Source organism: Molossus molossus, unplaced genomic scaffold, assembly GCF_014108415.1.
Source record: "Molossus molossus isolate mMolMol1 unplaced genomic scaffold, mMolMol1.p scaffold_m16_p_20, whole genome shotgun sequence".
NCBI lineage: Eukaryota > Metazoa > Chordata > Mammalia > Chiroptera > Molossidae > Molossus > Molossus molossus.
In genome coordinates this window covers 17,131,521-17,155,983 of record NW_023425356.1, presented here as the reverse complement: position 1 = coordinate 17,155,983, position 24,463 = coordinate 17,131,521, and the positions used below count along the sequence as shown (strand labels likewise).

The 24,463-nt window shown below is 38.4% G+C and overlaps 1 protein-coding gene across 2 annotated transcripts; it reads right to left on the bottom strand.

Moving 5' to 3' along the window:
• Window positions 1-1,971: 1,971 nt before the first annotated feature.
• SEC22B (SEC22 homolog B, vesicle trafficking protein) lies at window positions 1,972-23,720 on the bottom strand. Of its 2 annotated transcripts, XM_036273376.1 has the most exons (6): window positions 23,455-23,720; window positions 15,901-16,010; window positions 11,894-12,054; window positions 9,589-9,735; window positions 5,241-5,439; window positions 1,972-2,170 (listed from the first exon to the last, which is right to left on the bottom strand). In XM_036273376.1, the coding sequence occupies exons 1-5, from the start codon at window positions 23,527-23,529 to the stop codon at window positions 5,285-5,287; spliced, it is 648 nt and encodes a 215-aa protein (XP_036129269.1). In that variant the 5' UTR covers window positions 23,530-23,720; the 3' UTR covers window positions 1,972-2,170; window positions 5,241-5,284. The 2 variants fall into 2 exon arrangements, with proteins under 2 accessions (XP_036129269.1, XP_036129268.1); XM_036273375.1 differs by lacking the exon at window positions 1,972-2,170 and having other exon boundaries at window positions 4,574-5,439; window positions 23,455-23,719.
• Window positions 23,721-24,463: the final 743 nt, after the last annotated feature.

Here is a 24,463-nt window from a genome sequence, read left to right as displayed (position 1 = left end):
AAAAATCATTTTGCTGCCCTGGCCAGTTTGGCTCAGTGGTTGAGCATCGGCCTGTGAACCGGAGTCCCGGATTCGGTTCCTGCGAGGGGCACATACCACAAAAAAGAAAATTACAAAAAAAAAAGGAAAAAATCATTTTGCTAAACATTGTGTCAGATACAGAAAACTGTTGAATTAACATTGCGATCAAATGAAAAAGTCAAACCAACAATGAGAAGGGGCAAATAAGAACTCAAGAGCGGCCCTGGCCGGTTTGGCTCAGTGGTTAGAGCGTTGGCCTGCGGTCCAGAGAGACCCGGGTTTGGTTCCCGCTAAGGGCACGTACCTCGGTTGCAGTTTGTCCCCGGCCCTGGTTGGTCGTGCGGGTGGCAACCACTCGATGTGTCCCTTCACATCGATGTTTCTCTCTCTCTCTCTTCCTCTCTCTCCCTCCCTCTCTGTCTGAACAAAAAAAAAAAAAAAAAAAAAAAATTAAAAAGGAATACAGGAGAAATGCCCCCCCCCAAGTTAATTAAAAAGAGAATGGAATAATAAAATTGTTAAAAATATATACCTTTCCCCCAGAAAAGCAAATTAAATAACTCAACTGGACAAAGTGGAATGCCAAGTGCTGACGAACATGTCTGCATGATTATTCAAGAGCAGTAAACGGAATAGTGTACGGGGCAGGTGTCCAACAGTCCTGGAGCTGAACCTAAGAACTTCAACTTGCTATGTGGCCTTGGGCAAGCTGGGAAAATGGTTATGAGGATACTAATAATACATGTAAAATGCCTAATACACAATGCTCAATAAATGGTTATAAAACACTTGGACTTCTTGATTAGTATATGGAAGTCAAATTCCCAACAATTTTTTTCTAATCTAAAACATGGATTCAGTTACAGCACTTGAAATAAACTTTATTAGAACTGAGTGATTAAATAGCTTGAGATAGCCCAGGCCGGCGTGGCTCAGTTGGTCCTGTGCACTGAAAGGTCACCAGTTTGATTCCTGGTCAGGGTGCATGCCCAGGTTGCGGGCTCAATCCCCAGTAGGGGGTGTGCAGGAGGCAGCTGTTACACTCTCACATTGATGTCTCTCTTCTCTCTCTCTCTAAAAATCAATAAAAATCTTAAAAAATTGCTCAAGATAGTTATATACTTACTGTTGGGTCAACCGTCTCGGTAATAGGAATAGGATGTGACACTCAATTTGCCCTATCTCAAACTATGTCACACATGCTACAAATTTTCTTTGGGGACCTTTACAGTATAAGCTATTTGGTCCAATCAGTTAATCTGCAATTATAGTAGTAACATCTATACACCCACTGCTCTTTGCCTTTTTGCGGAGCTATTTGAAAAGTCAATCAGGGGAGGGTTCAGTCAGTTTTGCTAAATACACTAATCAAAAAGCCTTACTTGTGTGACCACCAACATTCAAGGCTTTAGTCATGAAAACTCCCAATAAGATAGGAAATTAAATTTTGAGATGTTTTCTTATACATGTATTATTAAATGCTGTGTGTGCAGAAATAATTATCCATTTGTCTTCTTAACCTGCTAAACTTCCTACTGATAAAAGAAGAAAAAATAAAATTTAAGATCCTTAAATGTGATTTTACATAACTGAGAGCAAAAAATTGTTTTCTCTACAACCAGGTCCCTAAATGTACTACAGAAAATATTGATAGAATATTTTAAAACCCTCACCAGAGGACACTTTTCCATTTATCTTCAGAATGGGAGGGTGGAAGAGAAAGAAAGAAACATCGATGTGAGAGGACACATTGAATCATTGCCTCCCACACAACACTGACCAGGGCTGGAGACTGAACTGCAAAAGAGGTACATGTCCTTTACTGGAATTGAACCCGTGACTCTTTGGTCCACGGGCCGATGCTCTAACCGCTGAGCAAAACCAGCTGGGGCGATAGAATTTTTGTACACAATCTTTCAAGAATGCATCTCACCCATAAAGTTAGTTCAAACTACAGAATTATTTCAATTCATCAGAGCTGGACAGTTTTCAAGGCTTCTAGGTACTTACCTTTGAGTTCCATATCCTACATATCTGGGGTTCTTAACTGGGGGATCATGGACCACTAGGTTACAAGCAGGCTTCATGGAGTTCTGGAATTCCCTGATGGTACTTGATACTTGGAATGCATGTACACATGAACTTTTTTCTGGGGTAAAGGAACATACTTCTCATCAATTTCAAAGGCTTTCCAAAAAGCTAAAGAACCAGTTAGACATTTAAATGAACAGATGTATGTATCATTTGCCAAATATTGCTATATTTTTAACATTTGTGAGATTTCTTAATAATTATCTTGGGAAGTTCAGTGCTATAACAATGTGGTAGAGTATAATGGAGAAAAGCACACTCTGCAGCCAAACTGCCTAGTTCAAATCTTATCTCTAACACTTTCTAGCTCTGCAACTTTGGACAAATTAACTCTTTATACCTCAGAGCAGTATCCTTTGTAAAAAGTGTCTTCATTCATATTGTGTCAACAGTACTTACTTCAAAATGTGAAGATGAAATGTGAGAATGAAATGAGCTCCCAGCAAAGAAAGCATTATGTAAATATTGGTTATTATTTGGTACCTGGGATAACTCCTTTCTTGAAAATCACTTGAAACCTGTCTCCTATGTCTCCTTCTACCTTTGATGGCACCTTAGTTTTGTCTTCCCACTTCTAGGCTTATCCCTCATGTATCTCCTACACTATGGCCAGAATGGTCATTTGGAACTATACACCCGATGCCATCTCTTGCTTCTGACATCAGTGTAGTCTAAGCTCCTTAGCATGGTAGACAAGCCCCTTACGACAGTGGACCAGTGTAGCTCTTAAGTCACTATTGCCTACACTCACCCTACCAGACACAGAACCCAACTAATGACAATCTCCAAAATGTGCCTTATTCTTTTAACTTATGACTTTGTATAAGCCACTGTCTAGAACACCCTATTCTCCATTTCTTACCACACTCCTTCCCCAAGTAAATTAGGTGTCTTTTCTCAACGTGCCCCCAATGACCCTGTACACTATTTACACATTGTATTCTAGATGGCTGTTTGCTTGATGATGCATTGCATCTGGTCAGATCTTCCCTTCCCATCACCTCCAATAAAGAACAGAAGTAGGAGATGTATTATGAGTCTTGTTCTTTTTCTACCATCATAATCTTAAACCATTTTCTTATTCCTTTGTCATTCCATAACCCTTCTCATTTCTTTTTTTTTAATCCTCACCTGAGGACATTTTTCCATTGAGAAAGACATCAATGTGAGACACAAACAGGCTGGGGATCGAACCCGCAACCCAGGCACATGCCCTTGACTGCAACTGAACCTGCAACCCTTTGGTCCGCAGGCCAACGCTCTAACTGCTGAGCCAAGCCTGCCAGGGCTCCTCTTCTCATTTCTCAGTCAACCCACTGAGTTTAGCTAAAAATATACCTAGACGGTTATAGGTACACAAACTAGATAAGAGAACTTCACACTGAAGGGAACATTCTAAAAGTATTTATTTCACTGCTGACCACCTGGTTACAGGGTGCAACTCTCAGCAACGAGCTGCCACTCTCCCTCCGACAGAAGCCCAAGTGCTAGGGTGCCGCCATCAGCTTCTCAGCCTTTCAAAGGCTTTCATTACCAACATCGTTACCCAGGGACATGCCTTTCAGGGACTTAAAAGCACTTATTCTCTACAAAAAGTAACTTCATATTTCATGCACAAAATGCCAACGGGCAGATTTAGGTTCAAAATGGAAAGAAAAATAATTATTCTAGTTCTGTAAATTATCAGGAATAAAACAGGCATTTCCCCTTGCCTTGCTACAAGGAAACAGATTTTTTTTCTCTATCAGTAATCAGGACAGTAGCTTTGATGACCCCACAGTTATAAAACTGCTCACTAAAGTTCTTTCCAAAGATGTTAAGAAGTAAGAAGTTGGCTCATTTTCCTGTACAATTTAAAGAAATATTTGTAGTATTTGTAGGAGTTATAGATGATATTGCAGACCCCTGTGACAATATTTAAAAGGTCTATTCTCCCATTTAAGAAGTTCTATCTTAGAAGGTAAAAGAAAAATCCCCATTATCCCTGAGAAAAAAGGAAAAAAACATAGGTGCTCCTACTTGTTAACAGAAGGCCCCGTGAGTGAGTTTCCAGCCAGACATTCTCGGAGAATGCATACAGACTGAGGCGGGTGTGAGGTGCGCTCACCTTCTCAGATACGTGTATTTAGTAGTTTAAGTAGTCACTCTGCAAAAACGCACAACTAACTACACAGCTGAACATTCTCCATTTTAAAATTCGAGACTGTCCTGAGAAGATGCTGTGGGACGTGAAACTATCGGGCACAGAAGATTTTTTAAATGTCAGCAAATTGTGGCAAGAGGAAAAGAGTGGGGAAACCTGTGGGAAAGTGAGAACGGGCAGGACAAAGCTGTAGTTACGAGCTGGGCCTTATTCTCGTTAAGTCAGTGGCCCCTGGCTATATGTATGCTGGCCTCTTATATTAACATTAACCAGATGCTGAAAAATAAAATTAAGAATGTCCCAAACTAATTTAAGCCTTTTAAGGAATAAATGACAGAAAACATTTCAGCTTCTTAATCAAGGAGTGCTATAATAGAATTTCAAGGCATTTTAATATAATTCGTTTACCCTACAGCAACTGTGCAATAAGCAAAATATAAAAGGAAAATAACAAAGGTTAACTTCCTACAGGGGCCAACAGACAAGATCTTTGCAGCACAGCAATTAACCTTCACATACTGGAGTCTTATTAAAAAGGCCATCAAAAACTCAGATTACTGAAAATCACAAATGTCACCAACAAAAGGAATGTTGATTAGACAGAGTCAAAGACCTTCCCAAAGGGCTGCTTTCTCTGAAGAAATTTCAGACTGTTGCTAGCACAGGTTGGCTGAGTTAAATCTCACTGATGGCTCTGTTAGAGAATGAGAATGCCCCAGTCAGTGCTGTTTTAAAAATGTCAAACACTGGAAGGGGAGAAAAAAACAAAGTACAACAATCTACTGTTCCCTAACATATATGGCTTAGCACCCAGAGAAAGCCTCTGTCCCCAAAAGAGACTTTCTACATAGGGTTAAGCTTCATCAAACGAGATGTAATCTTTCATTTTCAGGATATGTCGTTTCTTGCAAGGTCCTTAGAGGCAGAAGTTCCACTTGGATTCTAATACACATCTCTGTGAGCTCAGCTTCCTGAAAACACACACCTGCCGGGTTCTAGGTTCTCCCTTGCCAGTGACTGGACTCTACTTCACAGCCACCAGAATCGCACATAAACTATTAACATGATGAAAAACACAGCTACTGCTGCAAGTTTGGCGTAAGTGGACCGCATGTTCAAGTACTTCGCATCCTGGCGGTATTTCTTGGACAGACTGGACAAATTGTTTGCCTTTGAATCCAATGCTGTCAAAAAGAAAAAAAGGAAAACATTAATTAGTTCATGGAAGTATTCTATCAAATGTATTAAGACATAAAAATAACCAAAATGAATTGGCACTGTACCAAACAACCACAAAGCTTATTTTTATTTTAAAGGTAAAGCTGCATGTACTGATTAACTCATGATCCTAAAGCACCAAAAAAAAAAAAAAAAAATCTACAATGCATTTTAAAATTATCAGACCAAATTATGTTCAAATTCTTGAGGCTGCACAGTGAAGTGGTTAGAAGTGCAGGCTCTGGTCTCCAACTCTTTGATTCTAATTGCAGATGCACCAGCCAGGTGACATTGGTCAACTCAGCCTCTCTAAAGCCCCCGTTTCATCGTCTACATAATGGGGATAACAGAAACTATATCACAGGATCATAGGTACATGGGAATGGCTGTAAAGTGAGCACAATGTCTGCATATGGCAAACATTTGATAAATGTCAGCTTACATTAAACATCTCCATGATCTTTCAGTGGTCTAAATCATATTCTCTCATATTTTGAAAAATAACAATTCATGTAAAATAAGACTCAGATAACCAGAAAATTCAATGAACCAGACACAGAATATTAAACTATATCTCAGTGATGACTGCTACAAAATTTCTAAGATTCTCCACACAGTACAACCTATTATGACAGTAAAGCTATAGTAACAGGCACTAGAAAACCACCATCTACTAAATTTAGCTTTTTAGAATATTTTGTAACATTTCTTTGCCCTCCAAGGACATTTGTAATGTCTTTATTTTCTTATAATTGTTAACTGAGCACTTAGAGAAATAGCCAGATAGACACAGTCTAGACTGGACTAAAATAGAAGGCATATTTTAATAATAAAAACAAACTCAGTCTGACATAAATGAATTCTGATCAAACTTTTTACTTCTTTAAATTTTTGAAAAACTATTTTGCAATCTGAAAGTTTGTTCTTCCACAGAGAATGCTTCTGGAATATTTGAAGTTGCCTAATAGAGACTGGTTTTGATTGAGAAATGTGGCATTACTTAACACAGCTACTTCTAAGTTATCATCTTGTCTGTGAGTAAGTATAACACCTAGTCATGTTTAAAAAAAAAACCCAGCCCTGGCCCATGTTGTACAGTGGTTAGAGTGTCAGCCCGGGCACCAAAGGGTCATGGGTTCAATTCCTGGCCAAGGGCATGTACCTGGGTTGCAGGCTCGATCCCTGGCCCCAGTCAGGGCATGTGCAGGAAGCAAGCAATCTATATGTCTCTCTCACATCAATGTTTCTCTCTCTCTCTCCCTCTCCCTTCCACTTTCTCTAAAAATCAATGGAAAAAATATACTCAGGTGAGGATTAATAATAATAATAAAACAGTTATGGGATGAGAAATAATCATGACAATGCTGTAAGGAATCTTCTAGCCAGTCTACTGGAGTACACAACCCATTGATCAGAAGTTTTTAACTACTGTGTTTATTGCTAGTAACTAGGACAGGGTCTGGCCTATAGTCAATACATAAATATTTGCTAAACGAATCTAGATCTACTGAGAATAACTGGGCAGAGCAACAAGTATTAGGTTATGTGAAATAAGTAATAGCTAAGAGAATTCCTTTACATTGGAAACATTGAGAAGCACATGATATCATTAAGACAAAGCTACCAATTGGAGAAGTCATTTAGCAAATATGTGAAGGCACCATGTGAAGTGCTAGACGATACAATGATGGTCAAAACATGTTTTGTTTTTAATCCCTGTATGTGTGGAATTTATAGCCTATTAGGGTGACACCGGTGTGGCTCAGTGGTTGAGCATTGACCCATGCACCAAGAGGTCGCCAGTTCGATTCCCAGTCAGGGCACATGCCTGGGTTGTGGGCCTGATCCCCAGTGGAGGGCAATGAGGAGGCATCGATGTTCTCTCTCATGGATGTTTCTATCTCTCTCTCCCTCTCCCTTCCTTTCTCTCTATAGTCAATAAAGAAAAAATATTAAAAAAACAAAATCAAAACCCATGCCTTAAGAGAAACAGGTATATTTAGGCAGTAAAAATGGTCATAATTTGATCTTGCTTAAAGGACCCACAGGAACTATTCTTGGGTCTTAAATGCAAAGTAGACTAGCTATAATTTTAAAAATTAGAGAAGAAGGCATAAAATATGGATTCTTATTATAAAAAAGCCTAAAGAGAAAGAAAACATTATTTGAGGTAGGTTAATCTTTTCACTGCCCTTCAAATGTGCTCTGTTCAGAAATGCCATTCTTCCTCTAAATGCTACTCTTCACTCCTTCCTGATCTATTACATTTCAAGAAATCTTGCCTGCTCACTTCCCATTTATCTACTTCCTTCTACACTTTAATAGCTCTCATGTCTATATGTCTATTTAAAACTGTCATACACTGAAAATGGACAACTCCATGGGCTAAAAAGCAGTGTAGCTTTTAGTAAGCTACTCAACTTTTTTTTTCTTCTTTTTTTCCCTCACCTGAGGACATTTTTGCATTTATCTTCAGATAGAGCATGAGGGAGAGAGGGAGGAAGAAAAAGAGAGAAACATTGACATGAGAGAGAGACATCGAGTGGTTGCCACCCACACGACCCCAACTGGGCCGGGGACAAACTGCAACCAAGGTATGAGCCCTTAGTGGGAAGTCCGCGGGCTGACACTCTAACTGCTGAGCCCAACCGGCCAGGGTGCTACTTAACTTTTCTGAGCCTCTGCTTCTTTATCTGTAAAACTGGTTTGATACCACCCACTTTACTTGGGATTACTTTGAATAATAAATAAAATAAATGTAGTCCCTCTACCATATTGCCTAGCACAAAGTAATCCACTGATGTTTGTTTTCTTACATCATCTATAAATTTCTCTGTGACAATGTTTCTTATTTTCCCAATCAGATGAAGTTAATTCAGGGTATAAATGTACTTTTTTTTTAATCAGCATATCAGCTTTGTAGCAACCATCAAAGCACTAGGAGAGAATTCTTTACATTTTTGATAACTGACCAACATATAGTTTTTGAATTAAAAAAAATTCCTATGCAGGTCTACTTTATCCCAGGTAGAAACTATAAATCTGTTATAATGAAAATATACACAGACTCACTCAAAATTTGATTTTTAAAGAGTGTGAAGCTATATGCTGGGACAACTGCTTACTACTAACATAAAAGTTGAAATCTGCAATATATAATTTAAAAAATATTCATGAATACGTAACAAGGTTAAATTCAAGAAATATTCATTAAGATATCAAGTTGTGATCATTACTTTAAGTGACTAAAAGAAGTATATGCAATACACATAAAACATAAGCATACCTTTAAAGAGTACACACCCATATTAAACATTTAAGTAACATTTAAACATTAATATATTTATTAATATTAAATATATATTTCAGAAAAATTAGGTAAACAAGTATACACACATACACAAATACCCCCTTATGTGCCAAAACAAAACCCCGTACGTAGCTAAGTGCTTCAAGAGTTTAATGTGATGTGGCTGTAGGGTCAGAGAAAGCTTCTTCACAGAGGCAGTTCTTACCTAGATTTAAAGAACAGCTCTAGGATGACCTGACTGAACCAGAACGTTTGTGAGCTGAGGGAGGAGAGGAGAAGAGTACTGACTTTCTCTTCCATTGTAGAGAACACTGCTTTGAACATGACAGGTACTCAATAATGACAGAATGAAAAGAAGGAAGTTGAGACCAGACCAGACCTTATCTTGCAGTCAGAGGTTTTAGTTTTTCAGCAGAGGATTTTATGACATTTGATCCAGCAGCAGTCAAGTCTACCCAAGTGGCTACTCAGGAGACCATTGCAAGCGACAATTTCCTCTCATTCTTCTTTTCATTTCCCTTAACTTATGTGTTTCTGTAAATATTTACTTAATTTTATAAAAATCTTGGAAACAGTAATTGCATCTGATATAGAATAAGACCCTTACACTGTTCCAACTCAACAAAAACTAATCATGCTAGAAAAAAACATCTTACTGGAAGCTTTATAATATAATCTGTTTCTAAGAGATGAAGTCTTCTTACCAGTACTTGGTAGAATCTGAGAGCATAAAGGCACACGAATATAAGCTACTCTCGCCTATGAGCAACCCCTTCTTCATAAGATCTGCATTGCTCTTAGCTACCTGAGAGTGCTTCTCCTCGTTGTAACACTTCTTCAATATTGGCCACCATGAGCCTCTGCACATCTTGCAGTTCAGTGTTGATGGAGCCTAGGTTTCTCCGAGCACGGCTGTCAGTGTAGAGTTTCTTGGTTTTCTGAATGTAGGTCTCTAGAATGATGAAGAAAAATGACCATTAACAACTTCTTTCATGTCCATCAAGTACTGAAGTTAGGGAACAGGAAGTTCTGAGTTTAGTCCTGCATTGCGACTATCCTTGGTTAACCAAGCTATTGAATGAGTATGAAAATCTGAGTTTTGACTTCTTCATTTATAAAATGTAAGGATATAATTAGATGACCATTCAGGAGAAATGATCTCTGCACACCTTTGAATTAGAAGTATGTGCTCTCAGGATCCTTAGAGAAATTAAGACTCACTACAGTAAGCCTTTCCTGAAAGCAGAAAATTTCAAACTGTGTTCCGAGGACCCTGAGGGTTTCATTACTTAAGTCAACACATTGCCTAAACAGGATGCTGGCAACAATCTAGCACTTCTACAGCATAACAAGGCAAAAGAGTCACTCTATCATTAAAAGTTGAAAAAAATATCTTAAAGTATTTTCTTAAACATACATTCCCAATTTCACTCTGTTCGTAAACTTCAGGTAAAGCAAACATGTGTTAGAGAGTTTCCCAAATAACCACTATCAAACTAGTTTCATTCATGTTTCGGTCATGTCTATATTTCTCAGATCAATAAGAAGAATGACTTATTATTACAGATTATATTCTCAACATTTGGCAAAAATCTTAAACTATGTGTGCTGGATACGTTTCATGTGCCTTTCGATCTCCTCTCAACCTTCTGCACCCTGCTCTGCCTTAGAAAGCTGACCTACAAGGACGGTATCGATGGGCTTCTTGCCCCATTGCTTCCAGTTAGCTTCAGTCAAAGGGGGAGCCCCAAGAGTAGAAAAGAAAAGCGGGCAGTGACATCAGGGTATTTATTCCTCCAGATCCTTCCTGAGAAGTCACCTTGGGCTGGCAGTGTCCCTCCACCAAGTTACAGCTCAAGCTGGCCTTCTCTATACATTTTTTCCTTCCCAATCAGAAATTGCTCCTTGCTCTCATTCCTTCAGGCCTAGTGATGGTAACAGTTACTGTGTTACAGGTCCCAGTACCTTGAAGTTTACCTATAACCCTTTCATGTCTTTGTATATAATCCTTTAACCTAATTTGAGTGTACCAACTATTTCCTGTGTGACTTTGACAACGGCAGTCATTTTTTTTCTTGGGTTTCCTGGACTGCTATTGTCTACAAAAGTAAATCTGAAAAAAGAGACATTAAAAAAAATTAGCACTTGGAGAGTCTGGAGTTATAAAACACTGGAGTATTTTGCTAAATTTTATGTATTTCTAAAGAGTAAGATGACTTTATCTAAAAAAGTCACTTCAGAAATTTAGAGGTAGTAAAAACCAATTTCTTTAACTAAAAAGGTCAGTGGTGTACTCTGATCATACTTGTTCTCACTTCCTCTCCTTGCTGTACTTAGGATATGTCCTTTGATCTATTGCCATCAGAAAGTTTAATAAGTCTGAGCAGTGATGAGTCTATAATTCTTACACAAATATCAACTCCCATGTTCACTACATCTGCATGTAGTAAATGTTATCCCTAATACCATCTATCTTGTAGTACTTTTCTTTAAAATTAGAGAATCTTATTTTTCTGAAAAACAAAACAAAACACCACTCTTTCTGATTTCTAAATTCTGACCTCTATAAAATAAGTGAGTGTGTGTGTATGTGTCTGTGGGTTTGAAAAAAAGAACTCAGCTATTATATAACAATCAAGTAGATCTTTAGGCACAGTTCTTGACCTTAATGAAGAATCAAACAAATAACCGAAAAGGGCAAAGGGTAACAAGTCAAAAGATCAAAAGACGAAAGAAAATTACTTATAAGAAGGAAACCCCATTCATTTAAAGGACAAAAAGAGGTAGAATGGAAGAAGCAGAATCCAAAACTTCAGTAACTAAACATTAGTAAAATTATGTGAAAATCAGCCCAACTGGTGTGGCTCGACTGGCTGAGCACTGTCCCATGCACCAGGAGGTCATCAGTTTGATTCCCAGTCAAGGCACATGCCCAGATTCTGGGCTCGATCCCCAGTAGGGGGCATGCAGGAGGCAGCCGATTGATGTTTTTGTCTCTGTCTCCTTCTGCCTTCCTCTCCTTGAAATCAATAAACATATATTTTTAAAAACTATATAGTTTTTCCATATTCCTTGCTCCCTTGATAGAGAGGTGAGGAGCAAAAACTTACCAAACTCAATAAAGCAATAGGGTCTAGACACAGTGGGCACCTTCTTTCCATACTGTTCATCAAACTCTGAGTGTAAATCTTCTAGGTAGGCAAAAGCCAACTTCTTAGGGAAGGTAGCTTCACACAAAACCAAATAACACACCCCTTGCTCAATAATGTAGCTGGAGAGACAAAAAAGCAAGAAAAACGTTGTTTGTAGAATAACAATATTTCTGACGATTTGAAGCAGATTCTCAGTGCCATACAGACTTTTAAAAAATATTCTAATCTAATTCCTTGGAGGCTAACTAAATCAGAAAGCCAATCAAACCACAAATCCTTGGAATCAGAAAGCAAACATCTTTCCATTATTAGAAGTATATTCTAAAAGGAGTACTTAGACATGGTTATTATAACTATTCACTATATAATTCTTCAATTAAAATATCCTAATACCTAAGGCTTTTTCTTAAAAACTTGGAGTTGTGACTCCATCCATCTTTTACGTATGTTAAACTAGTATACACAGTTTTAAGCTCCTTCCAGTTGTGAGAAAAACAGTGAAACTGAAAAATTTCGTGGATATTTAAAAGTGGGAATTTAGCCCTGGCTGGTTTGGCTCAGAGGTTGGAGCATTGGCCTGCAGACCAGAGTCCTGGGTTCGGTTCCTGCCAGGGACACATACAAAAAATAAATAAATAAAAGTTGGAATTTAATGCCACAATATTGCTGGGTACAGAAAACAATGACCTCAGGACTAATAATATCCCCTAATATCTAGGGTAGGAGAACTCTGTCTCAGCTGGAAACTATCCACTAACAGAACTGGCTTTCTCTTGTGAGAGTGAGCTTCCCGGCATTCTGGAAGGGGCTATGATTGAGAGGCTAATAAACCAGGACAAGCAGAATAGGGAAACAGACAGGCAGTAAAAAAAAGCAGTTTATAGCCATCTAATCAACTGCAAAATACTATCTTTCTGAAATCAAGGACACTTAAGAGTAAATGGTGTGCACTTCTCCTCCCCACCCAGAGAGTAAATAGATTAAATCACCCTCCTTGGGGAGACAGCAGAAATCCAATTAGTGCCATTTGTGCAACTACACCCAAGGATAGATGAAGTTAAGGGAATAAATCTCATTTTGGCACATCAGCATAAAATAGATGAATATTCTATTAAGATCCTCCCCTAGCCCTGGCCTGTTGGGTTCAGTGATTAGAGCATCAGCTCAGCAGACCAAAGGGTCTCTGGTTCAACTCCTGGTCAAGAGACGTACCTGGATTACAGGTTGCAGGTTTGAGGCCCTGCCCCAGTCGGGGTCATTCGGGAGGCAACCAGTTGATGTCTCTCTCACTTCGATGTCTCTTTCTCTCTCTCTCTCTCCCTTCCTTCCACTCTATCTTCTTTTTTATCCTCACCTGAGGTCATTTTTGCATTTATTTTAGATAGAGCGAGAGAGAGAGATGGAGGAAGAGAGAGAGAAACATCAACATGAGAGAGATACATTGAGTGGTTGCCACCCACACGATGCCAACTGGGGCTGGGGACAAACTGCAACTGAGGTACATGCCCTTAGTAGGAACCGAACCCGAGACTCTCTGGTCCACAGGCCAATGCTCTAACCGCTGAGCCAAACTGGCCAGGGCCCTTCTACTCTATCTTAAAAAAAAAAAATCAATCCACTCTATCTAAAAAAAATCAATGGGAAAAATATCCTCTGGTGAGGATTAAAAGAAGAAAAAAGATCCTCCCCTAAACTCCCAGCCTTTAAAACATTCAAAACAAAAGTCCCAGGGAATGCTCTCCCTCCTAGGAGCACCCCGGAGCCTTTCCCTTACCTGTCTTCCTCCCCAACAGGAATGCATCTCCTAAACTCTAAGGGACCCCACAGAGGCTGGCAACCAAGGAGCGATGGGCAGCTTGGCAGCTCTTCCCGGGCTAACCCTCTGACCCTGTCCACAAGGCCCCCTCTTCTCTGACTTTTTAGTGAGCTAAAGTAGCCAGCCTAGCTCATTTCCCCACCTAGTCCCTTTTCCTGTTGCTTCTTCTATCCTATGCCCTTCCTCATTTCACTGGCCTCAGCTTTAATAAATGTCCTCTAAAAATCACCTGGACTTTTATCATGAGATCAATCCTGCATGACGTCAAGAACACACATACTACCAGCTGGTCCTAGGTAGACCTGCTCAAGGCCAGGTTTCCTTTCTGGTAACATGATTACATGTCTGCGATATTCGTGGAAAGAGATTAGGCTACTCTGGTTTTCAAATGTCTTTAGCTATTGTACACTTTATTTCAGCAAAAATTACATTACATTCAGAAGACTAATACCTATAGAAAATAAAAAAGTTCTTTAGTTTAAGTAGGTGTCTAAGGGCCCAAAGCATCACACATACCCCCCACCCCGCTCCTAAGGCATCCCAGGACTCCACAGAGTAGTGTTTATGGTCTATTATATGATCATTCAGGCCCTTTAAAATAGTAAGGATGGTGATAATGATGGTGATAATAATAATACTGCTGTTGTGTCTTTTGCTGTTTCATTCCTAACCCATGGTAGAGATAATGGTACTATATAATTAAGTGCCTGTACTTTTTTGATGTTAAAAATAAGACTTATAGAAAATGTTTTATATACTATACAAATTAATACCTTATGAAGCTTAATAGCCACTACTTTATTCATCAATAGGTCAGGGCTTTTTGTTTTGGTTTTATATACTTGTTTGCTTGTTTTTGATGGGTGAAGGTATTTTCTTATTCCCCTTCTACCTTAAATACCTTAGTATCTGAGTTCCTAAAATAGCAAGGTTATTCAGCTAATTCTTTTTTTTTTTTTTATCCTCACCCGAGGACATTTTTGCATTTATCCTTAGATAGAGTGGGAGGGAGAGAGGGAGGAAGAGAGAGAGAAACATCAACGCAAAAGAGACACATCAACTGGCTGCCACCCACACGACTCCAACTGGGACCGGGGATGAACCGCAACTGAGGTACGTGCCCTTAGCGGGAACCAAACCTGGGACTCTCCCATCCGTGGGCCAACACTCTAACCGCTGAGCCAAACCGGCCAGGGCTCAGCTAATTCTTTTTTATTTTTCTCTGATCTTCTTGTCCTCTCTTTTCTTTAATCCTTCCTGTTTTATCACCTTCAAACTTAACATGTATTAAACATTTAATACCAATTATTTGTAGATAATTTGCAATCCAATAAAGTACCTTTGATCCTCTCTCAGCAGTGTTCATTAGCTATAACCACTGATTAAGGTACTCTTTTTTTTTTTCCTCACCCGAGGACATTTTTCCATTTTTTGTTCAGACAGAGCGGGAGGGAGAGAGAGGAAGAGAGAGAGAGAGAAACATCGATGTGAAGGGACACATCGAGTGGCTGCCACCCTCACGACCAACCAGGGCCGGGGACAAACTGCAACCGAGGTACGTGCCCTTAGCGGGAACCGAACCCGGGTCTCTCTGTACCGCAGGCCGACGCTCCAACTGCTGAGCCAAACCGGCCAGGGCTGATTAAGGTACTCTTAAAGTATCTTTTATAATTCTCTTTTTCCTAAGTAATAACTAACACTTTTAACTATTCTCTATGTACCAGGCAAGATATTAAGAGACATACATGGATTCCTTTCACATATAATCAACACTGTGATTCCTTTCCCTACTTTATAGAGTAAACTGAGGCCTGGAGAAGTATAAGTGCATTTTTCAAGGTTATGCTGTTAGTAAATGTTTGAGCAGGGTACTAACCTACACGTCTCGTTCTATGAAGCTCCTAAAGCAAAAGGTATCTATTATTGCATGACAAGTACAGCATTCACTAGACACAGGATAACAGGATAAATTATTGTGTGCAAGTTGAATAAACAAACCAAGACTTCAGTTTTGCAGAATTAGAGCCAAGGAAGTTGCTTCCATGAAGAGACTATACTTTTAAAGTTATCTTTACCATTCTCATCAGGTGTTACTTACATTTACTGTATTTCATACAAATGACCACAAAGAAATCAGGATTACACTCACTGAAAACTCATGGTGTCAGCTTCCAAGGTACATCTGGTAGGGGACTGTTCATTCAACTTTCGAAAGAGTTGCTTAGCCTGACTCTGGTACTTTTGAAGGTCCCGGAAGGCCTGAAAGAAGACACCTCCATTTAAGCATTTTCCATAAACACACCCAAAATACTATAAATTAGTGAGAAACATCAGATTATGAGGACACTGTGAATAAGGTCCTTCATTTACAGGTTAGTAAGATTCATTTAAACAAACAAGCAAACAAACAGGCCTACTTTTAGAGCAAAAAGGAAGATCAAACTCCTAGTTCTCAAGAATACCATATTAGTTATTTGCTAAGAAGCAAAAGTGTAGTTTTCAACTATATTTAAAGCACTCTTAAGTTTCTTGTGCTTATAAAAAATAACCTCTTTTTAAATGTTTCAATTACAGTTTACATTCAATATTATTCTGCATCAGTTTCAGATGTACAGCACAGTTTCAGATGTACAGCACAGATCAGACAATCATGTACTTTACACAGTGGTCCCCGATATTTCAAGTACCCACCTGGCTCCATCCACAGTTATTACAATATTATTTATTATATTCCCAATGATGTAATTTACATCTCTGAGACACTCTTAACTTTCAATCCAGTGTTCTTTCCCCTATTAGGTCAGTGCCTCCTCCTAACCCATTTCACTTGCATAGTTACTGGCACCAAAATGCACAACGCGTTCTATACTCAGGGGAAAATCCTGGGAACAACAAACTGATGAGTCTCATTTTTATGCTGGAATATCAAGCAAAATGTTCCACAAAGTGTTATGGTACTTAGCATTTCAGCAAAACCGCACCAATGACCGCAAATTCTTATGGACACCGTAACTACAACCAAGTAAAAATGAACAAGAGTAAGGGCAAAGATTGGAAAGTCAAATACCCTTTACTGAATCCCTATTTGGTTCCCATGCCTGGACAGCAAAAGTTTGGAAAGCAAAAAAAAAAGTTTGGTATATGCATACAAAAATAAATATAATGTTCAGATGCTACAATTACAGGTAATATTTCCTGAACAATTTCTAAATGATTTACAATTTTATTTAAAAAAATTAAAAAGGAAGGGAAAAGTCTACTGGGGGAAGAGCAGTGTCATCAAAAGGAGAAAAATCATATCTCACTAATCTACTAGATCCAAAAGGGCAAAGAACGCATGAAGAATGAGAAGCAAATATACATTATTTATTTACCTACATATTGGGGGTTTGGAGGGAGGAGCTTTTGCCATGTGATGGTAAGGAATTATTTTATTTTAGGATTACTTATTTTTGTCTGAATGACAGGATAGTCTCCACTTGATAGATGTTTAATAACTACATGTTTAAATATAAGTGTTTATACAAGGTTTGCCCTGGGTCTGGATCTGAGGTCTAATATTGAGAAAGTACAAAGTGAAACTGTAAAATTCATGTAGTAAACTGCTGAGCTAAGAGTAAAACACGGAAGCAATAAAAAAAATGGTTTAAGTGGCAGATAAGCAATGGACAAGTAAGTATAGCTATATTTAAAATGGTGAATTGAAAATGCAAATCAAAACCACAGTAAGATATCACCACACACCTGTCAGAATGGCTAATATAAAAAAGATAAGAAATAGCAAGTGTTGGTGAGAATATAGAGAAAAGGGAACCCTCCCCCATTCACTGTTGGCAGGAATGTAAATTGCTGCAGCTACTACGAAAACAGAATGGAGGTCCCTCGAAATATTAAAAATAGAACTATCATATGATTGAGCAATTCCACTTCTTGGCAGTTATTCAAAGAAAATGAAAACAGTAATTTGAAAAGATATATGCGCCCCTAATATTCATTGCAGCATTAATAACAATAGCCAAGATACGGAAACAACCTGTGTCCATCAGTGGATGAAAGGATAAAGAAGATGTGACATAATACACAATGGAATACTATTCAGCCATTAAGAAAATGGAATCTTACCATTCGTGACATCATGGATAGACCTTGAGGGCCATTACACAAGTAAGTCAGAGAAAGACAAATACTGTATGACCTCACTTATATGTGAAATCTAAAAAAACAAAACAAAACAAAAAAGCAAAACAAAAACAAAATCACAGATGTACAGAACAGATTGGTGGTTGCCAGAGGGAAGGGGAGTGGAGGTAAAAACGGGTGAAAGGGATCAAAAGGTACAAATTTCCAGTTTTAAAATAAGTAAGTCATGGGAAGCTAATGTCCAGCATGATGACTAATATTAATAATACTGTACTGCATATTTGAAAATTTCTAAGAGTGAATTTTAAATGTACTTATTACAAGAACAGAAACTGTAACTATGTATGGTGAAGGACAGTAGCTAGATTTAATGTGGTGACCATTTCACAGTATACACAAATATCCAATCATTGTGTTGTATACATGAAACTAATGTTATAGGTCAATTATTCCTCAATAAAAACAAAATAAAAATGACATGGTAAACTGAAAATTTAAATATGAATAAGAAAGTAACAAGCATGAGGTGAAGCAGGGCAGTCAGGCAGAGACCACTAAAACTATCAATCTGTATATTTATCTTGTTCTGCACTGTCCTTACAGCAACGATTTGTTATAACGCTGTTCACTTGAGAAAATCTTCTCTATCAACATATATATGTATATGTATACATGTACAAGTATATATGTATATATACAGTTTTAGATAATAAAGTAATTAACATGCTATACTATCACTAAATAATATTGCATATATGTGTGTGTATATTATCTATCTATCTATCTATCTATCTCTTTCTTTTTATGACTGGTCAGCCAGTAAAGGAGAATGAATACTATCACATGCTTTGCACTAGTGCACAATACTCTACATTCCTGAGTTTGAACAGTACTTGCCAATCTGTTTCCCCATGCCATTATGTAGCATTCAGAAGAGTTCTGACCCCACAGCAATAGGTAAAAAGGATGCAAATAAAGTTGGAAACACTACTAAAATGCCAAGAAGTAATATAAATGTAGATTAATGATTTTCAAGCTTGACTTCACACTAGAATCACCTAAAAAATCTTAAAAAAAAACAAAAAACTCATGCACAATCTCCACTCCCAAACCAATTAAATGAGCACCTTGGACATGGAATTCATACACTGCTATTTTTAAAATATCCACAACTACGGATGTTGTTTTCTGATAGCTAAAGGCAGGTGAGCACCTTAAAGTTTATTTTATATTTGAGTCAAACTTGCTCCAGGGCTTGGGGCCAAAAAGGAAAGGGACCAGCATTTGAACCCAAGCAGTGTCTGGCTCTGGATTTCCTGCCCCTAAGCATGCTATACCACCTTTTCAATTACAACTGCTTCAGTGACAGCAGATCTGCCTTCTGGGAGATATTTTACCATTTAATATTATGTTGAGTTCATAGGAAATGCTCAAGAAACTATGTGGCAGCTTGGATCTAGGTCTCATACAACATAATCACTGCTTTACCAATAAATTCTCAAGTTTGCTTTCAAGATTAAAGTCACAAAGAGCCTGTAGTTAGCCAGTCTACCTAAAAATAGTTTGATATCCTAATTCTGTTTCCTACTTTATCAAGAACAGACTTGAACCATGTATACACTGTAATGAAAAGATATCTGTTGGTAATGCAAAATGAAGAGGATGTGAATGTCTGGACACATTCTGAAACTAAGATCTGAGTTCATCCAGTAGCATATTTAGGATTTGGTTCTGCATATAATATAAAAAGTACAGGGTAACCTGGCTGATGTGGCTCAGTGGTCGAGTGTTGACCTATGCACCAAGAGGTCTCCAATTAGATTCCTGATCAGGGCACATGCCTGGGTTTCAGGCTCAATCCCCAGTGTGGAGCATGCGAGAAGAAGCCACTCTATGTTGTTTCTCTCTCATCGATGTTTCTCTCTCTCTCTCCTTCTCCCTTCCTCTATCTCTCTAAAATCCATAAAGAAAAATAATTAAAAATTTTTTCCATCTTAAAAAAAAAAAAGTACAGAGTAGTAATTTGCCACACAATTATAATACTTTTTATTGGTTTCACTAGGACTACTGAATGTATCAAATGCCATCTTCTGCCTTTACAAGAATGTTTAGGTAAACTCTTATCATTTTTAAATTCCTGTTGAACTCAACTGGTCAAAGGCCAGAAGTACCAGAACCAATTACTTTCCTCTGAAAGCAATTACAGTAAGGTGATTAATCAAAACTCATTTACTGTAAATAGACTATCTGCTTTCTTGGAGCTCCCTGTTGCCTAGTAGGTTAGCTCTTCAAGTCCACAGAGCTGGAAGAAGAGGATTCATTTTGAGGTAGAACAGAAAGGTAGGTGAAGAAATTGCAAATACCTGAAAAGGAGAAATAAAGCAGAATGGAAGAAAGGAAACAGATAATCAATTAGAGAATCCATATTTGAAGAGAAAAGTTCATCTACTTGCCCTAGGTCTACATTTCGAGTTAAGCACAGAGGAAATAATGCATAAGACACTCTGCCTACATCATTTAAAAATTTTACTCTCTATTGTTATTATCTGAATAACCATTCAACTGCAGTAATAAGTCAGCTTGCACAGGGACTGGCACCTAGTAACTATCTAAAATATGGTTTCTATTTTATCAGCATAAATAACTGAAAAGATACACTGAATTATTTGGCCTGGACAATTAAGGTACTTACTATAAAACTATTTGGTCAAGATATCCATTTCTTAAAAAGTTATTTCTGTACTCCTAAGATGTAAACACATTATTAAAAAGTCTTAGAACAAGGTAGTAAATATTAGGTACTAAGGCTCTGATCTAGAGTCAGATAAATATTGATTAAAAACCAGTGGTTCTCAACCAGGGTTGATTTTGCCCCAACCCCCAAACTCCACCCGGGTACATCTGGAAGTGTTTGGAAATATTTTTGGTTGTCACAACTGAAGGGAGGGTGAAGGTAGTGTAATTGGCATCTAAGGTGTAGAGAGCAGGGATGCTGTTAGACATCCAAGAATGCACAGGACAGTTTCCCACAACAATGAATTATCCATTCCAAAATGTCAACAGTGCCAAAGTTAAGAAACCCTGATAAAAAAATTCCGTTGTGCTCATCAGAGTGGCTCAGTTGATTGAATGTCATCCTGTGCACTGAAAGGTTGCTGGTTCAATTCCCAGTCAGGGCACATACCTAGGTTTCAGTTCGATCCCCGTTCGGGGCACATACGGAATGCAACTGATAGATGCTTCTCTCTAATATTAATTCTCTCTCTCTCTCTCTCTCTCTCTCTTCCTCTCTCTAAGCATGTCCTTGGCTGAGGATAAAAATAAAAGAGAAGAAAAAAAATTCCATTGTGCTATTTATAAGTTGTGTGACTTTACTCAAGAAACCTATCCTCTCTAAGCTTCAGAGCTTCCTTATCTATAAATGGGGATAATAGTACCTATTGGTTTGAAAATGTAATATCATGCGCTTAACAGACTTAACACAGTACATGGTATGTAGTAAGCATGCCATAAACATTCTGTATGCTACTGTAATAGTAAAAATTAGTTTACAAGTGATATTTTTCTTTCTTTCTTTCTTTTTTTTAAGGTATGTGCCCTTAGCAGGAACCAAACCCGGGACTCTCTGTTCTGCAGGCCGACACTCAACTGCTGAGCCATACTGGCCAGGGCTACAAGTGATATTTCTACAGATAATAAAAGTTAACTTTATCATTCAAAGTCAACATTCCAAAGTCTCCATGGAATTACAATTACAAAAAATATTTTTGTGTAAAGTTTCTTTCCTTGTTAATTGAACCCATCTTGGTAGATGGATATCTAATTTGGAATTAAATTAAGAAACACACAATAATATGTCAATTTTTCAATATAGTAGCAAGGTAAAGAGTAAGGGTTTACTAATATTAAGCTGACTTCAAATCTATTTTGGATTCTCTGCCCATATTGAAATTCAGTGTAATAGTTGGAAAACTGACCAGATTTCTCAAATGACATATCCTTTAAGAAATATTTCCCCATACCATCCTGCTTGTCCAAATCACGTTCCATTTTAAACTCTCATTACTTCTGCAGACTGGTCCTAGAAAATCTTAACAAATTGGAAAAGAGAAAAAGATTTCACAATTTAAAATTCAGGGCATGCTTCATTTTTTTTTCACATTTTATATGAATGTTTAAACTTTGCTTTGTTGAATGAAAACATTTCACCTGGCATGGCCTACAACTTCAAAATCTGTATTACTATTCTTCTAAAATGGAAAGTAAACACATTTCTACATCAAACCTACAAAGGCATATAACCAAAGAGAAACCTCCTTTATTATTAGACACTACTGTCAGTTGTGATGTCATTTCTCCTGGAAGTTTCCTGATCTCCCCAAATCAACTTAGATACCACACCTTTTCCATGTTCAACCACAGAACCTTCTTCCTCTTCCATAGCAGTTACACTACATTATAATTGTTTATTAGTTATCTGGATTTTCCACTAAACTCTAAGCTCCATGAAAGTAGGGGCTATGTTCCCTAATCCCTCGCGATAGCAACAAGCATGGCACATTTGATGTGCTTAGTTTTCTCATATGTATATGAATGAAAAGTCCAAGAAAAGATATGTGCAAAATAATTTTTTTCTACAACTCATCTTATTTTTAGTCCTTGAGGTTTTTTTTCTAAAACTACTCAGGTTGCATGAGAAAGTAAGATAACATTGACTACTTGAAACGTTATAAAAAGCTCATTCTCAGCCTCCCTTTTTCAGGGACCTCCCAACCTTGCTCCTGAATCTTGTTTCACACCAGAAATTTCCCCTGTGAGTCTAAGGCACAAAGGAGCTATCTCTCAAGATGTCTGGAGTGGTTGTTTTTTTTAATCAATTCAATACATTTTTGAGCACCTACTAGCATAAACATGCTGTTGTAAAAGCTATGTTAAACAGAGATGACTAAAAACTGCCATTTGCCTGCTAGGAAACTCTACTGAAAGATAAGAAAAAAAATAAAAGTATAAGGCCTCACAGGAATAAAACAGAGGGGTTATAATTCCAACCGTAAGAATTTACTGAAGGAGGTGAGAATTGGGCATAACCTTGAAAGAAAGTACTGTACTGAACTTCAAGCAGGTGCCTATATGTGGCAATACTACCTCACCCACTTTGAAAAGATATCAGCAAGGTAGGTCAAGGATCAGGTGCCTGAGTTGAAGAATTTAGAAGCCGATTTAACCCAGGACCTGTCAGTCAACCTTATTAGCAACCAAAATGTAGAAATCCTGAATTTTAACAAAGTCCCTAATGAGTTACAGAACAACAGAGGATCACAATCACCCGAACCTATCCATTCTCCAGAGCGTTTTGTTTGTTTTAAGAGAAACATGTAACACAAAAATATACCTCCGCCTTCAGAACAGATTTATTCTAAGAGTAGTCTCTCCAAAGTCTAAAGATAAAAGAGCACTTTAGACGGTGGTGTCGCAAGGGTCTCCCGCGTCCTAAGAAGGAATCGGGTGCTCAGAGCACAGCACCCTGGCAGGGGCTCGGGGTCGCGGGGATATAATAGCTCACCTGCTCGTCCTCCTGTATCGAGGCGGCCAGCGGGAGCCCGTCCGCCACTCGGGCGATCATCGTGAGCAACAGCATCGTCACAGATTTCAGGGACCCAACACTGGGCCGCGCAGCTGTCGGGTTCCTCTTGATTTCCTCCGCCGCTACAACAGTTATATCTCTATCTCAGTTCCCGAAGATCCAGCGACTTGCGTCTCCGCTTCCTGCTGAGGTGGCCGGAAACAAGCTCCAGAGCTTTCAACTACCGGTCCCCGGAATTGGCTTCCCACCGGGAACCACAACTACCGGAACACTAGTTCCGACGTCTTCCCCTCGCCTTCAGAAACTTCCAAGGGCCCATCACTTTTCTGAGTTTCCAGCTTCCAATAAGCCTTGTTGGCGTAGCACACAAACTGAAAAGGAATGTTCTAGTTCCTGAAACTTGAAGTTTGGAGGGAGGGCTGGGAAGGAGGGGGGGAATTAATGGGTACTTAGATGAAGGGTATGCAAAATAAAGCAAAATCAGGTTATGTATTTTCATCTTTAATTTTTCTATTTTCTATATTATATATTCTATACATAGTATATATGTGTATATTTCTAGGCAGATATTTTTGTCTTTTTTTTTTCTTCTTGTTTGTTTATGCTGTACCACCAGATTCTTGAAGCTTCTGGTTTAAAAAAAAAAGAGAAAAAGGGGCCCTGGCCGGTTTGACTCAGCAGTTAGAGCGTGGGCTACCAAACGAAGAGTTGTGGGTTTGAATGCCTGTCAAGAGCAAGTACCTTGGTTGCAGGTTCCATCCTGGCCTGGTGGGGGTCCTGCGGAAGGCAACCAATGGATGTGTCTCTCTCACATCCATGTCTCTCTCTCTCCCCCCCCTCCCACTCTATCTAAAAATCAATGGGAAAATATCCTCTGGTAAGGATTTAAGAAAAGATATATATTATATATGTGAATAAATGACTGATTACAGGACCTCATAAATCACCTAGGTGTCACTCTTCCAAAAGCTGGGATCTCTCCTATATC